This window comes from Excalfactoria chinensis, chromosome 17 (assembly GCF_039878825.1).
Source record: "Excalfactoria chinensis isolate bCotChi1 chromosome 17, bCotChi1.hap2, whole genome shotgun sequence".
Taxonomy (NCBI): domain Eukaryota; kingdom Metazoa; phylum Chordata; class Aves; order Galliformes; family Phasianidae; genus Excalfactoria; species Excalfactoria chinensis.
In genome coordinates, this window is record NC_092841.1 from 9,690,810 (window position 1) to 9,704,603 (window position 13,794).

Consider the following 13,794-nt stretch of genomic DNA (forward strand, 5'->3'; position numbering starts at 1 on the left):
TCAGGCTAGCGCCAGTCGCAGACTGATAGATGGCAGTCCTATGACCAGAGGCTCCAGCCAGTATAAATCCTATTTACAGGAAGTGCTAAAACAAACAAAACAGAAAAAAGAAAAATTCAAACTTAATATGAAGCTTGCTGGTGAAAGTGCTGTGGACATCTTCACCTCTGCTGCACAGGGGTTAATCTGTCACTTCGCTATAATAATATTTCTGGGCAGCGTCCGTCATCTTCCAGTCAGCAGCCCGAAACTCAATGATCTCCAGCAGCAGGAGCTGGGACAGGGAGCTGAGCCCCTCCTGTAAAAGAAAGCCATCTCGAAGGAGGGAGAAGAGCTCATCCATCCGCTGGGAGTTCATCTTCTCTAGCTGCTCACCAATGCGATGGAGCTGTAGGACCAAGCAGTCCACCTTCAGAAAGAAGAGAAGGAGGTGGTTGAGTACAAAGGAGAACTTTGGCCTATCAGTGGAGGCCCCATCAGTCACTTCTGGATCAACTCATGCTGTTCCTTCTGCTCTGAAGTTTTGTTCCTTCAAGTTGCTGTGATGCAGGAGGCGGAATGTCTGAAAAGTGCTGGGAAAACACATCCTGACCTCCCCGTCTTGTGAGCAAAACTGCCAGGAAAACGCACCGTTAACAGGTGAAACTTTTACCTTCCTGGAGGATGCCCACAACAAGTTGGCAAGACTGAAAGCAGAAGCTGGAGTAGGAACAGAGGGAAATAGGTGGAACACTGCAAAAATCCTAGAAATCAGGAGATCTACAGGAAACAGGCACTAACTGGGTCTTTGGCTAAAAGGGGTAAGTCAGTGAATCACGGGTGGGAGATTTGTGCTGAGATGAGGGGAAAAAAAAAGCCAAGCGCCTCATCTGAGGGCTCGTACACTTTTCAGTAATCCATGGGCAGCTCAGACATGCCTTGAGCACATTGCTGCACCTTTAGATGCTGAGCAGGCACATATAAAGCTACAGTTCCAGAAGAGCCTGGAGCCTGCTGGCACTTGGCACGGCATCAGCTCTGCAGGCCCATACAAATGAGTAACAGCTACACAAAGCATTGCGCATGTCACTGAGACCTGCAGGACACACACAAACTCAATGTAGGCGTGCAGCCAACGCAGCTATCTGCCATCACCTCCCATGGCTGCAGTGCCCCAGCCTGACAGCTGCTTTTCCAGGTGTCCAGCAACTCGGGTCGCCAGAAAAGCAGCTGCTTTCTGTGGAAGTAGGAGAGAGTAGTTCTATTTTTCTTGTACGATGGGAGATGAATTTTCAGAATGCTAGACGTCCCTTATCTCAAGGATTGGCTACGCAAGGGAAGGATGTGCAGCATGGGCAAGGGAGTCACAGTCAGCACCTCCATCCTGCTTCCTCCTGGAGCACAAACACTCCTGTCCAGTAGGTTTCCTCCAAGCACATAATGGGGAGGGGGGCTCCTGCCTGGCCTTAAAGCCCTCTGCACGCCCAGGGCTGTGCTTTTTGCTTGCCCTCGGCCGAACAAACGTGCATGACCGACCCTCCTCCTCACCTCTTCCTCCTTCTGTAGGCTATCATGCTGTGCTAGTCGGAACAGACAGTCGTAAACAGGGTTCACCAAAGCCATCATGGGCATGTTGTTCACCTGTAAGGAGGCAGGAGCTATTGTCAGCTGGTGGCAGAAGGGGAAAAGCCTTCAGCTATTTTAAATAATTCTTCCTTTGCCACAGGTTACATCAGGATTTCAAACTCCAGGTACAAAACACAGTAGCTCAGACTTAGCGACTGTCCTCAAAGCCAACTCTGCCTCTTCAAGGCTGATTACTTGCTCAAATATAGCAATAACCTGGAAGCATCCTTGTTCTGAGAGCTGGCTCTGGTCCCCCACTGCTGAGCCATGGCCCTGGGGTGTCGTAACGCACATTCAATGCTTCTGCCCTGGGCCCTTCTGGTACTTTAGCAGCAGCACCCAGATGCTCCTGCTCTGGCTCCTTACCTTCAGGTAGTCAAAGATGTTGCAGATGAACGTGACGTAGCATATCCATGCCTGCAGTGACCGGTTGCGCAGATCCTCTCTGTCCTTGTACTCCTGCTGCAGCCGGTTCAACAGGCTCCTCCGGAAGATGCTCTGGCCGACTTGTTTGCTCTCTGCCTACGAGCCCACAAAAGCAGGATGGAGGGATGAAACTGGGGCAGAGAGAGGCAGGGGGGACTGGGATTTGGATGTTGCAGGACCATAGCGATACCCTCCTGTGATGCCCAGAGACATAGAAAGGTTGCAGATGTCTGCACCCACCAGCTGCACATCTGTATCCTGCCAGTGCAGGGGGCCAGTGGAAGAAGAGAGCTGCTAGCTGAAGAGTCGGAGTGCAGGGCTAGAAGAAGTCCTGGCCTAGCGCAGCTTAGCAGCATTTTCCTGGCAGACACAAATCTCTCTTACCTGGATGATGGTGTAGCAGATGCGCCCTGCTTCCTTGCTGAACACACAGTCTTTGAGGGACTGGTCAACTATAACATTGGCCACTTTGTCCAGGTCCACATTGCTGGGGTCTATAGAGAGAAGAAACACTGTCAGGATCTAGTATTTTTTTTGTGCCCTGCTTGTGCTAGGAAGCAACCAAGGCTGGCATGAGGCACAGTAAAACCATGTCATATGGTACCAAAACTCATACACACTCCTACACAGCCCCTTTTGCACACCAGCTGCTTTGGAGATACCATCTCCAACAACCATACAGTCCTTCCAGGCTGGACACACAGCCATGCGGATGGAAAAGTGATGGAGAAAAACATGGCAATGAAGGGAGGCAAGAAGTTGATCTGAATCTGAAGTCCCAGCACTGCTTTAAGGTTGGGCTAGAAGCAGACAGACAAGCAAATTTCCATTGGGCTTTGAATTGAGACACCTGTGAGCAGGAGACACTGGGGGATGGGGTGCAGAAACAGCACAGGGAGAAGAGTGAGGGGCGAGATCTAAAGAGAGATGCTGGGTGAGAACAGGAGAAGGCACCCCTAATCTATGATGAACTATGATGAGCATGGTCCTCTGAGAACCCGGATCTGAACAGCTACACCTTTCAACAGCGAGGTGGAGGTGGGGGAGAAGAGGCAGGGAGCAAAGAACGTCCTGGAGGGATTCAGTCTCGTAGAAACAGCAGCTATGAAACAGCTGTTCTACACTTAAGCAACTGGTGACAGCAGAAGAGGCCCCAGGTGTCGAGCCACATCAGTGAGCCGAGCTGAGTGCGGCAGGAAAGCTAGAAAAAACCTGCTGACCTTTGAGTGCTGTTTTCAGCAGCTTCTGAGTCTCAGTGTCAAATGACTGTATTTTATACTCTTCTTTGCCTGTTTCCCCCATGACTGGCTTCCTCCAACAGCAAGAATCAGGGGAACAGATGTGCTAGCAGCAGCCCCTGTGAAAAGAGCAGACAGGGCTTAGTTGGCCAGAGCCCAGACCTCCACCTAGCTACGTGCCAAATCCCATCCAGTCCTTGGAGCCCAGACTTCAACCTTGACAGCCCTCCAGATAGTAAGAAATACCTGTTAATACAGCATCCAGCTCTAGCCCTAAATGTGGGGAAAGACCAATTGCCACATTTCTTTAAGCCCTGCTTCCTCCTAGCTTATGACAAAGAACTTTTGGGCATCTTCAGAGCACTTACGTTCTTCTGATGTGAAAAATCAGCCTATTGATGTGCAGCTTTAAGCAGGACAGCACACCAAACAACCCCAAAAAATAACTGTCTCCCTCCAGCCCTTCCCTGTGGCTACACCACGGGGAGGTACGTATGCAGGAGCACTGCATGCAGCCACTCTCTTGTGCCTTTGAAACAGCAATTCAGATGATTTCACATCTAAGCAACCCAGTCCTCTCCTCCTGCACCAGAACCCTTCGACTCCCAAAACGCAGCAGAACACCAGAAAATTTTCAGCCAAATTCCACCAGGCTCCCATCTCCTCCTTTTGCAGCCCCTGCAGTCCAGCACTATTGAATAATCTCTAGATTGTTTTTGCTGGGTTGTGATGCAGCAAAGATAGCAAAGGGCACACACGGCACGGAGAGGAAGGGTTTCCTCTGACACACACGAGACAACCTGCTGGATGGAAGTCGCGGGCTGCTGGACCTGCAGCACCAACAGGGAGAAGGCAATTCAACAAACTAGTTTTGCCAGCTCTCTGAAATTCCTCATCCATGACTCACTGCTCCGTGCAAACAGGTCCCAGCCACAATTAAAGCTGAAGAGCTCATTGCTCCTTAGAGGCACAGTGACGGATCACAGACAGCCTGACCTACGGATGCTCTACTTGCCACGAAGCTGTGGCACAACACATTAACAACCCACAGCAGACAGCAAAGCTTTCTGGCACGGAAGAGGCCCAAGTCTGCTGCCTTTTAGGGAGGCGCAGGGCAGCCCGTCCCATGGGCGCTGCCACAGATCAGGAGCTCTCACAGCTCTCTTCTGCATACCCTTACTTACCTCCAGACTGCTCTTAAGTTTCCTTCCCGGATGGATTCACAAGCAGCTGGGCAGCCCTACACCGTGTCTGCAGTTAGACTTTCCAATTGAATCTGTCCTCTTTTTGCACAGCTCTCTCCCTGTGTGCCTGTACCCACACCACACGGCAGCCTGAGCTCACGTCCTGCTGTCCGCACGGAGTGCGGCAAAACCCGGCCAAATTGCGGCAGGGCAACGAGGCAGCAACACACCTGAGCCTGTTTAGCAGCGTCTGTGCCGTCACCGCCCGCCGCCAGCCCGGGATCCCTGCGGACGGACCGGCGGCTCCGCGCAGTGCCCAGTAATCCTGCCCGGAGCAACCCGCGTGAGCACAGAAGCAGCAGCAGCGAGATCCTGCGCTTGGGCCGCCTGCCTGGTGGCACCGCGCGACCGCAGCGCAGCGTCTCCCGATATCAGACCGGAACCGCGATAAGCCGATAAGCCGTCCCAGCGCGGCCGGCCGAGGGACGCGGTTGGGGCGGGCGCTCCCGATCTGCCACGGAGCGGCACCTGCCGGGTGGGAGCTGCCAAGGAGGGGCAGGAGAGCAGCGAACCTCCTTTCCTACCACCGAGCGCCCACCCGCGCCGCCTGACGGCACCAGGAACCATCCGGGCCCCTCATCCCACCGCCTCCTGGTCGCCGGACTCCCGACCCTCATCAGGCCCAGCGGCCCCGGGGAACGAACGGGGTCGGACGGTCCCAGGGAGCCCTCGGCGCCCCTCGGCTGGGGTTGGGGGACGGGGCGCGGCCGCACCGACCTGCCGGGCCGGCCCTGCTCCTCCAGCCTGCGAGGCCGCGCAGGGCGGACCGCGGAGCGCAGCGCCATGACCGCACCGACACCGCCCGGGGCTTCCTCTGAGCTCATTTCCTCGCCCCAGACCGGGAAGGGCGGGACAGGGCAGGCCGAGGGCCGGGCGGGCGGATGCAGCGACACCGCCGGCAGCGCAGAGACACGGCGGGGAGGGACCGGCACCGCTCCGCCCCCGGAACCGCCCCCGGAACCGCCCCCGAGCGGCTCGTGGCGGTTCCGTAGCGCGGCTGTAGCGCTGCCGGGCGTAGGAACCAGCGGGAAGGGTCATGGAAAAGGAGGTTCAACCAGCTCACGATTTGCTGGATGCAGCGCGACTCACACGGCGCGATTCTTCTCTCAGGACTCGGAGCTACGGCAGCTTCTACCGGGCGGCAACGCGGCCAGAATGCAGAAAATGGAGCCGCAGGAAATGCAGAACGAGCAGCTTGTAACGTTCTCTGCAGCATCGCGCGGCCTGGCTGAGTGCAAAGCCCGAAATCCTTCACCCTGGATTTGCGATTCAGGACAAGCAGCCGCGGCTGTGACGGTTCCGTGCAGCTCCCAGCGCAGCTCGACCTGCCGATGGCTCCAGGAAGCAGCTCCAGCCCTGCAGGGCGCTCCGTGCACAGCGCTGGTGTGAAGGGAACGAGAAACTGCAGCCAGACACGATCGCGACGAAGGATTTAATGTTCTGTCTTTATAAAGGTAGCCACGCGCTTTTAAGCACTTTGTACTCGGATGCGTTCAGATTACGGCAGCTGCAAAAGATCCACCCAGACAACAGAGGGCATCACTGTTCTGCATCACAGTAACCTCTTAAATGCAAACTAAAAAGTCAATTTCAGAGCCAACCATAAAACATTCACTTTTAAAGATGATGCTATGCAGCTCCGGATGAGCATCTACCTACACAACCGTCAAGGAACTCAAAGACACAATCAGTGCTGCTGCAAACAGTGCATTCCTCACAGAAGCTGTGCGTAACGGTTCTCCCATCTCAGGCAGGCACAGTGGACCCCCATTTCCGCAGCGTGATTTGTGCAATCACAGAATCGGGCCATAACCATCACCTGCTTTCAACCACCCTGTGATGGGCAGCATCTGCCAGACCAGGCTGCCCAGAGCCACGTCCAGCCTGGATGTAATGCTCTGCCTAAGTGCTTTTGGACATCATCACCATGAAGGCACTGGAGGAAAACAAGTGCAATAGCAGCGCAGTTTGAGATGTGAATTTTGGGCAACACAAATCCCTACTGACAGGGTCACATCGGTGAACCCCAGCCATCCCAACAGTGGGACTCTGGCGGTCTTGCAGCAATTCACCCACCGTAGGGTTCACTTGGAACCAGACAGAACTGAAAGCTGCTGAGAGAAAATCCGTTCTATGGTACGGAAGAACCAGGGGACGCAGCCACCTGCTGCCGCCTGCTCTCCTAGGAAATTTTGTTTCAAATGCTGTACGTGGGTTTTGCCAGGGCAGCGTCAGAAGGACCTACTGCCCTGTTCTTTGCACTGCACCACCATCACTCCCTAAAGCAACGCTGCTGTTATAGTGGCTCCCCAGCAGCAACTCCCAGTCCGTGCACATCCCAAACTCTTCACGGACAATAGCTCAGGATAAGTAACACTGATACGCAATCAAAATCACCTGGGAGAAGCTCGTGTCAACAGAATGGAATTGGCCACGCTAAAGTTTGACCAGACCATTTGGGATTAACACCCTGATTATTGTAAAAATGCCACAGGAAACTGTTTTTAAAGAAGACTCTAGTACAGTTTCCACAGGACTTTCCTTCACTGTTCCAATTTAGTCTGAATTAAAATCTTTGTTCACCCACTGCATTGCAGTAGGGAAACAAAATACCATGAAGTAAAAATTGGGCTTGTGCACTGAAACCTCACAGAGTGGGATTCTTCTCCTGTGGGTTTATTGGTAAAAAGCACAACCAAACCTTGAGAGAAAGGACACGCCAGAGGAGAAATTGGCACTTAAGATACAATCAAGCTGACCAGAGATAAAGGAAGAACAAGTCTGAGTTGGGATGATCCACTAAAAGATGCTGTGTTACTGACTTACGGCCAGAGAGCTGTAATTGTGGGAAAACAACTGGAAGCAAAGAAAACAAAAACCAAGCATCTGTGCATGCTGAAGTGGTTTTAACTGTCTTTTCAAGTGTGGTGCGGAGCTGCCTGTGCAAGAGAGAAAAGAACAGGCTGTGAACTGCAGGCCATAAGAAAGAAAATAAAGTGCAAATGCAGCGTTATGCCGGTGAGGCAGCACTAAAACCCAACTGTGATCCGGGGCAAGCACGGCATTCACTCAGATTACCAGCTGTCTTGTCAGAGCAGAGCCTCTGCCAGGTAGTTAGTTGTATGCTTGGCTCCCCATCTCACTAAACACATACTGATATCAGGAGGGATAGAACAAAGAAGTGCTCTCTTTAACAGCTTCCAGTAAAGCAGTTCAGGGCAGTTAGCAGAACTGCAGTCACCTTCATCTCCTGCTTGGACAAAGGACAACATTTCCTATGGGCTAGTGGAGTTCCGGGTGCTCTGACATTTCCAACATGATAAAGACAGAGCAAAGCCTTCAGTTTCCCTCCTGCAGGAGAACACTAGGTAGCCAAAACACGTGCCCCTTTCAGCCTTCCTTCCTCTTAGGGCTTTCAGCATTCTTCAGGGCACACAGCAGGCTGCAGAACAGCTCATAGGTAAAGAAGATGAGACCAGTAGAGACAGCAGCCTTCAGCAAGCTGGGTGAAAGGCCCTTAAAGAATCCACCTGGGCCCTCCTCTCGCATGATCTGCTTTATGCAGTCCAGTAGACCCCTATAAATCCGCACCTGGGAAAGAATGGCAACAAGGTTAAAATAAAGAAATCCAAGACAGCCTACTTAGAAAAGCACACAAACTCCCAGATTATAGCACAGAAACATGACCCAGACATGCAGTCCAGAGACGCTTTTCTTTTGTTATAAATAACTGAAAGTTTCAGAGAGTCGGTTTGATAAGAGTGTTGGTAGAGGGAAAGTATATATTCTGCATCAGCAACAGCTTAAGTAGATTGTTTTAACTGAAGGTCCATCAAATTTTTATGCTACAATGACATGCACTATTTATGGTGCAAGTTTGTGAAGCACTTATTTCAGTTAGTGCTGCTATTGGTTTCCATCTCCTGCACTTTCTAAGAAGGGACAACTCAGTTCTCTGACAGAAGAAAAACAGCTACAGCGCTTAGAAGTGCACAGGTTAGCTATCTGCATGTCATCATATCGTACCACGAAGGCCGAACGTCGTGACACATCAATGCTACGAACAAACACTGTACCTCACGGGAAGAAAAGAAGCATCCAGTGTAACAGGTTAAGAGTTCAAGAGCTTCTTGAAACACAGACTGATTTGCTTTTCAGACCCATGGAATTTGAAGGAAAAAATAAAATGACTACTTTTCAGGGAAAAACAGAGATAGCTTCTTGGAAGATCTGTATTTGCCTTAAACTGTATTTCCAGGTGTGATAAATGGTGACCAGGAACGCCAGAAGTATTTAATTTGCTTTGAATTTCAGGACATTCTGGTACATAAGATGTATGCTCAATGCTTTGTTCCCATCCCTTGCAGCAAAACATTAATCTCAGAAAATGATCCTGAGAAACAGGTGATTCCAGCAGAAAGTTGGCACAATCCTTTGCCAGCTTTTGGTTCCAAATCATAAAAACAGGTGGCAAGCAGAATACAGAAAATTAAAACCCCTTTGTCTTTATAACTCATCATCAGCTTCAAGACAGCCTAGATGAAGATGGGTGACAAGACAGAGCCCACATATACTGGACAATGTGATAAAATAATCCAGTTTATTCAAGCAGCTATTCCCAGTACTGAGCGAGAAGAATGCTTAGCTCGCAGAAGCTAGAAAGTTGCCAACCCATATACAAAGACAACAAGTACTTCTAATGAATCATCACTGCACTCCAGTGATGAATGGGCTCCAGACTGCCTTGATGTGAATCCAGATGTACGAAAAAAAGAGAATTCAAACATTTCCTACCTGCCCAAAGGCTGCTCGGGCACGCTCAAAGCCACCTACTTGCAGTCGTTTTTTGATCAGGTCAAAAGGGTAAGTGAGGGTTTTACTGATGATTCCAGCACAGCTGCCACAAACAAGGTTTTTAACATTGCCTGAGAAACAGAACGAGGAAAACACAGTAGAGACAGAGAAAGGAGGGTCAGCAGTGACCTCAGATTGAAAAGTTACTAAAAAAATTAAAACCACTTTTACAAAGAAGGAAGGCCAGAAAGACTCTGTGAAGTTACACCATCTTTTCTGCATAGTTTGGACCACTGAACCTCAATCTATATTCTTCCACACCAGGCTCACAATGGTCACTGGAGCCAGAGTGTAACAGCTCACCTTGATTGATTACATCAGTTTATGATTTTGAGCTGCCAAGTGGTAATCCATAAAAGAAACAGTCACCAGCTCAAGAGAAAGCACCGTGGGCTACTGACACTTCGCTTTCCCATCTAGCTACATTTAATTTGCTTCATGCCCATTCCAAAACATGAGGTGCCTGAAAACTTCATTCCACTTACTCTGTAATACCCCTGTAGGGTTATGAGTGATGGGGGATTTAGATGCCTTTAAGAGGTTGCATAGAAAAAGTTGATAGGAACAAATACTGAGCCTTATGTCCGTCCCCCAAAATAATATTCACCATCACTTTCTTTTAATATCACAGATTCAACTGCCCTTAGTGCTTACCTCCTTCTTTTCCTTCATCTGGAATCATCCGTTCTGAAAACTGTTGCAGAATATTGTAGAAGGAAAATTGAAAACCAGCATATGGGAAGACAGCAATGATTGTAGGGGTCAGACCTCTATAGAAAGTCCGAGGCCCTTCTGTCTGATACATGGTCACCACTGCATGGTGAAGGCTGTGATAGATCTGGACAATACAGAAGACATTGACTTGCCAGTGAGAGAGGCTTAGAAAAAGCAAAATCAAAGGTCAAGATACTTCTTAGTAAAGAGTATAAGAATTTCCCTCTGCCTAAAATACAATTGACTGATTTTCAGGACAGAGCAACTAACAAAATGATTTTGTACATCGTCATGCAGTATTCTCAGCTAAACCCTTGTGGCTCTTAAAAGTAAGCCGACAACTTAAACCTATGCCTGATCCACTAGAGACTAATTGAATGGACACATTGTTAGGTCTGCACTGGAGCCTGGGCTGGCACTGAATCCCACATCCAAGCTGTGCTTCTGAGCGAAACAAATGAGGCACAGAGCTGAGCTGTGGATTGAGACCACTTGAAGCTTTGATGTAATTATGTAATTTGCTATTTAACAGCTCCACTTGCTCCTGCAACAGAATTCAGACAATGCATACTGTGATTCTAATGCAAGTTAAAACAAAAACCAGAAACTGTTCCAATACAAATTCATATGCATCTCATTATTACAGACCTAATCAGCATGGAGATCAACTCTTGTATAAGTAAGATTAAGAAACACAGCTAAAAGGCATCAAGTATCATCCTCCTCATCATCTAAGCTTCACTCTATGTAAGTCAAATGTTTCCAACACGCGATGTACCGCAGACTAAGGATTATGTTTTCTAACTGACCAACAGCCAAAATGAAAACTGAGTTATCCTTTTAAGGACAGCTTTTACCTTTCTGGATCACCTGTCAGAAGTCAAACAAAAACAGGACCAGCAAAACATAATTAAGGAAGCCCTTAGATACACACACACACACACACACATATATAAAATGTATATATATAAATATACATATATAAAAAAATAAAAATCAATGCTACACAGGATACCCTGGACGCAACACAAACATTGCACAGTAACAACAGCTGCTCCTTCATGCTGACCCACTGTTAGCACAGACTGTTTCAAACTTCCCGTATTCACAGAAATGAAATACTGCTATTGCTATGGCTTATAATTCCAAACACCCAAAAATCCTTAACCATACCTTAGGTTCACCCTGAGCAGCAAAACGGGTACGTAGTGTGTCAACAGGCTGAACTGCAACAGTGGCTGTGCAAGCTGATAGTCCACCACAGGTGAAGTGCACAAAGGAATTGCGGGCATTGTATGAGGTGACGTTGTGCACCAGCTTGGTCAAGCTTTCAAAAGTCATGAACTTGCAGAACAAACACACAGTAGTCAAGGAGTTATTTCTTATCACTGACACAGATCTCCCACTCTTCTTTCATTTTAGTGAGAGCTCCACCCACAGCTCATAACCACCTCCTCTCCCTGTCCTTCAGGAGTTCTTCAGTTTGCAACCTGCTGGGCACATACTCAAACAGTGCCTTGTAAAAATGACTGAGAAGCCTGAGGAGTGCTTGGGTATTGCCACCTCTGATATTTCTTGCACATCTTGCATTTAGAACTGCAAAAAACATATTTTAATGCTCTCCATATATACCGAAAATCATTTACTATATTACATACATGCTGCTCATTACTTTTGGGACCAGAGATCATAAAATACGTTGCTAATATTTATGCATTAAGCATAGCAACATTGTGCAAAATGTTGCTGTCAGCCTCACTGACTTCATTGCTCCTACAGCTTGCTAGGAAAATGTGAATCAAAGCGAAAAACTACACATGCTTGGCTTATATAAACAGTTATGATAAGTGTCAGGAACAAGTAGGGCTTGTCTGTGACACCAGGGTACTCAGATAGTGAACTGAGTTCGCTTTTGCTTTGCTCCATCCTGGCCAAGCAGAATTAAGCTGCACTCAGGAAGCTTAGAAATATTAACTTAGAAACTAGACACCAACATTACTTAACTATACATCTTTGAGACTGCAGCTGCCTTGAATCAGTCCCCTCTTAACCCGGACCTTTCTGCATCAGCTCATTCTATCAGTCTGAAGAGAAAAAGCACCTATACAAACACTGGGCCCATCTGGTGTCATCTTACCTGAACTGCTCCATAGCCAACTGAAAGGAGCTGAGCAGGAACATGACCCTTCCAGAAGGCCAGCATGCCCTCCTCCTGGAATATGCGCCGCGCAGCCTGCAAGATGCCATGATATTTAGCTCCCGGAGCTTTGGAGGAGAGCTGCTCAATTTGAAGCTGGAGGAAAACAGAAAATATTTTCAATTCCACATTCTGCTCCAACAAGGTTCAAGTGTCCCATGCAGGAATCCACGACCACAACAGCCAACCAAAGCTGAGTGAAGGCGTTCTGCATTTCCTCAGAATCACAGGTAGGATCAACCGGCGTTTCTATAAAGGACTCTGAAGAATAAGAACATGCACAGCACGTTAAAGCAGCCAATAGGGACGATAGAAAAACTCGTTTAGAAAACGAGGGAAAGAACAAACTACGAGACACTCGAGGTGCCGGTCAAGCACACAAGTGACACACACAGCAGCCGCAGGTTGTTCCCACTGCGGTGAGCTGCGCGCTGGATGCAGGTCGGTCCCGCTCACCCCGCAGAGCTCCGCTCTCTGACAGGCGCGGCCCCGAGCGCGTCCGGTACCTGAAAGCGGATCTTGATAACGTCCAAAGGGCTGATCAGGACCCGAGTGACGAAGCCCGACGCTGATCCTGCTGCAGCTGCTTCCGCCGTGGAGACGCACTTCGCCTCTGGGTCATAGCCGACCATGCTGCCGTCACCGCGGGATCAGCGTAAGCCCCGCATTCCCACACCGGGGCTCGTGCGGCCCCAAACACCCACCAAAACCGCACCTCACACCGAGGGCCAAAAGCCGCACAAGTCTCACGTCCTCCCTTCTCCCCCCCCTCTTTCCTCAGGCCGGGGGCGCCCCTCGTCCCAGAACAGCCTCTCCTCGCTGCGCGGACCCCGGTCACCAGCCGGAGCAGCGCGGGACGCGGACCCCGAACCTCGGCCGGGACCAGGCCGGCCTCAGCCGCCTCCTGGCCGTCGTACTGCGCCTGCGCGCCGCGGGGCACGCTGGGAGCTGTAGTCCCACAGCGCCCCCCTCAGCGCCGCGAGGAGGCGGCCCGGCTGCCCACAGCTGCGGGACTACGGGGCGGCACCGGAGCACTGACAGCGCGGGGCCGGCGGGAACGGGAGGCGGGATAACGGGGGCGGGATAACGGGAGGAGGGATAACGGGAGGCGGGACGCCGGATTTCTGCACCCTGGCGGCGTTCCCGGCTTCTCTCCCTTACACACAACTACAGCAGTTTCCTCTTAAGGCAGAAGCGAAGGAAGCTTTGCTCAGCTCTCACCAGAGTCCAAGCTCTGAATAAGTTTGAGCCACACATCCCGCTTCTCACTAAACGAGCAGCACAGCAGGCACAGCCCGTGCTGTAAGCGATGTGAAGGCTGACCTCGCTGGTACAAACGGAAGCAGTGGAGTCTCGTGCACACCTTGACCACGTCTGCACTGAGCAGAGGTGACGGGCTGTTACAGCACTGAGCAGCAGATGCCTTCCTTCCGTACCTTAAAGCCCGCTCCCAGAGAGGCGCTCTGTGAGCATAACGCTGGGAGGAGACGCAGCCCCGGAGCAGCAGCTGCTGGAA

General features: G+C 50.3%; 2 protein-coding genes across 3 annotated transcripts; both read right to left on the reverse strand.

Moving 5' to 3' along the window:
* Positions 1-80: 80 nt before the first annotated feature.
* On the reverse strand, positions 81-5,367 carry MIF4GD (MIF4G domain containing). The gene is made up of 6 exons (XM_072351744.1): positions 5,231-5,367; positions 3,252-3,388; positions 2,416-2,525; positions 1,972-2,127; positions 1,528-1,620; positions 81-409 (listed from the first exon to the last, which is right to left on the reverse strand). Exons 2-6 carry the CDS (start codon positions 3,331-3,333, stop codon positions 182-184), a joined length of 669 nt encoding a protein of 222 aa, XP_072207845.1. The 5' UTR covers positions 3,334-3,388; positions 5,231-5,367; the 3' UTR covers positions 81-181.
* Positions 5,368-5,927: 560 nt separating this feature from the next.
* On the reverse strand, positions 5,928-13,198 carry SLC25A19 (solute carrier family 25 member 19). Of its 2 annotated transcripts, XM_072352020.1 has the most exons (6): positions 12,785-13,196; positions 12,219-12,374; positions 11,255-11,425; positions 10,022-10,205; positions 9,308-9,438; positions 5,928-8,104 (listed from the first exon to the last, which is right to left on the reverse strand). In XM_072352020.1, exons 1-6 carry the CDS (start codon positions 12,908-12,910, stop codon positions 7,904-7,906), a joined length of 969 nt encoding a protein of 322 aa, XP_072208121.1. In that variant the 5' UTR covers positions 12,911-13,196; the 3' UTR covers positions 5,928-7,903. The 2 variants fall into 2 exon arrangements, with proteins under 2 accessions (XP_072208121.1, XP_072208123.1); XM_072352022.1 differs by lacking the exon at positions 11,255-11,425 and having other exon boundaries at positions 12,785-13,198.
* Between the last annotated feature and the right edge of the window lie 596 nt (positions 13,199-13,794).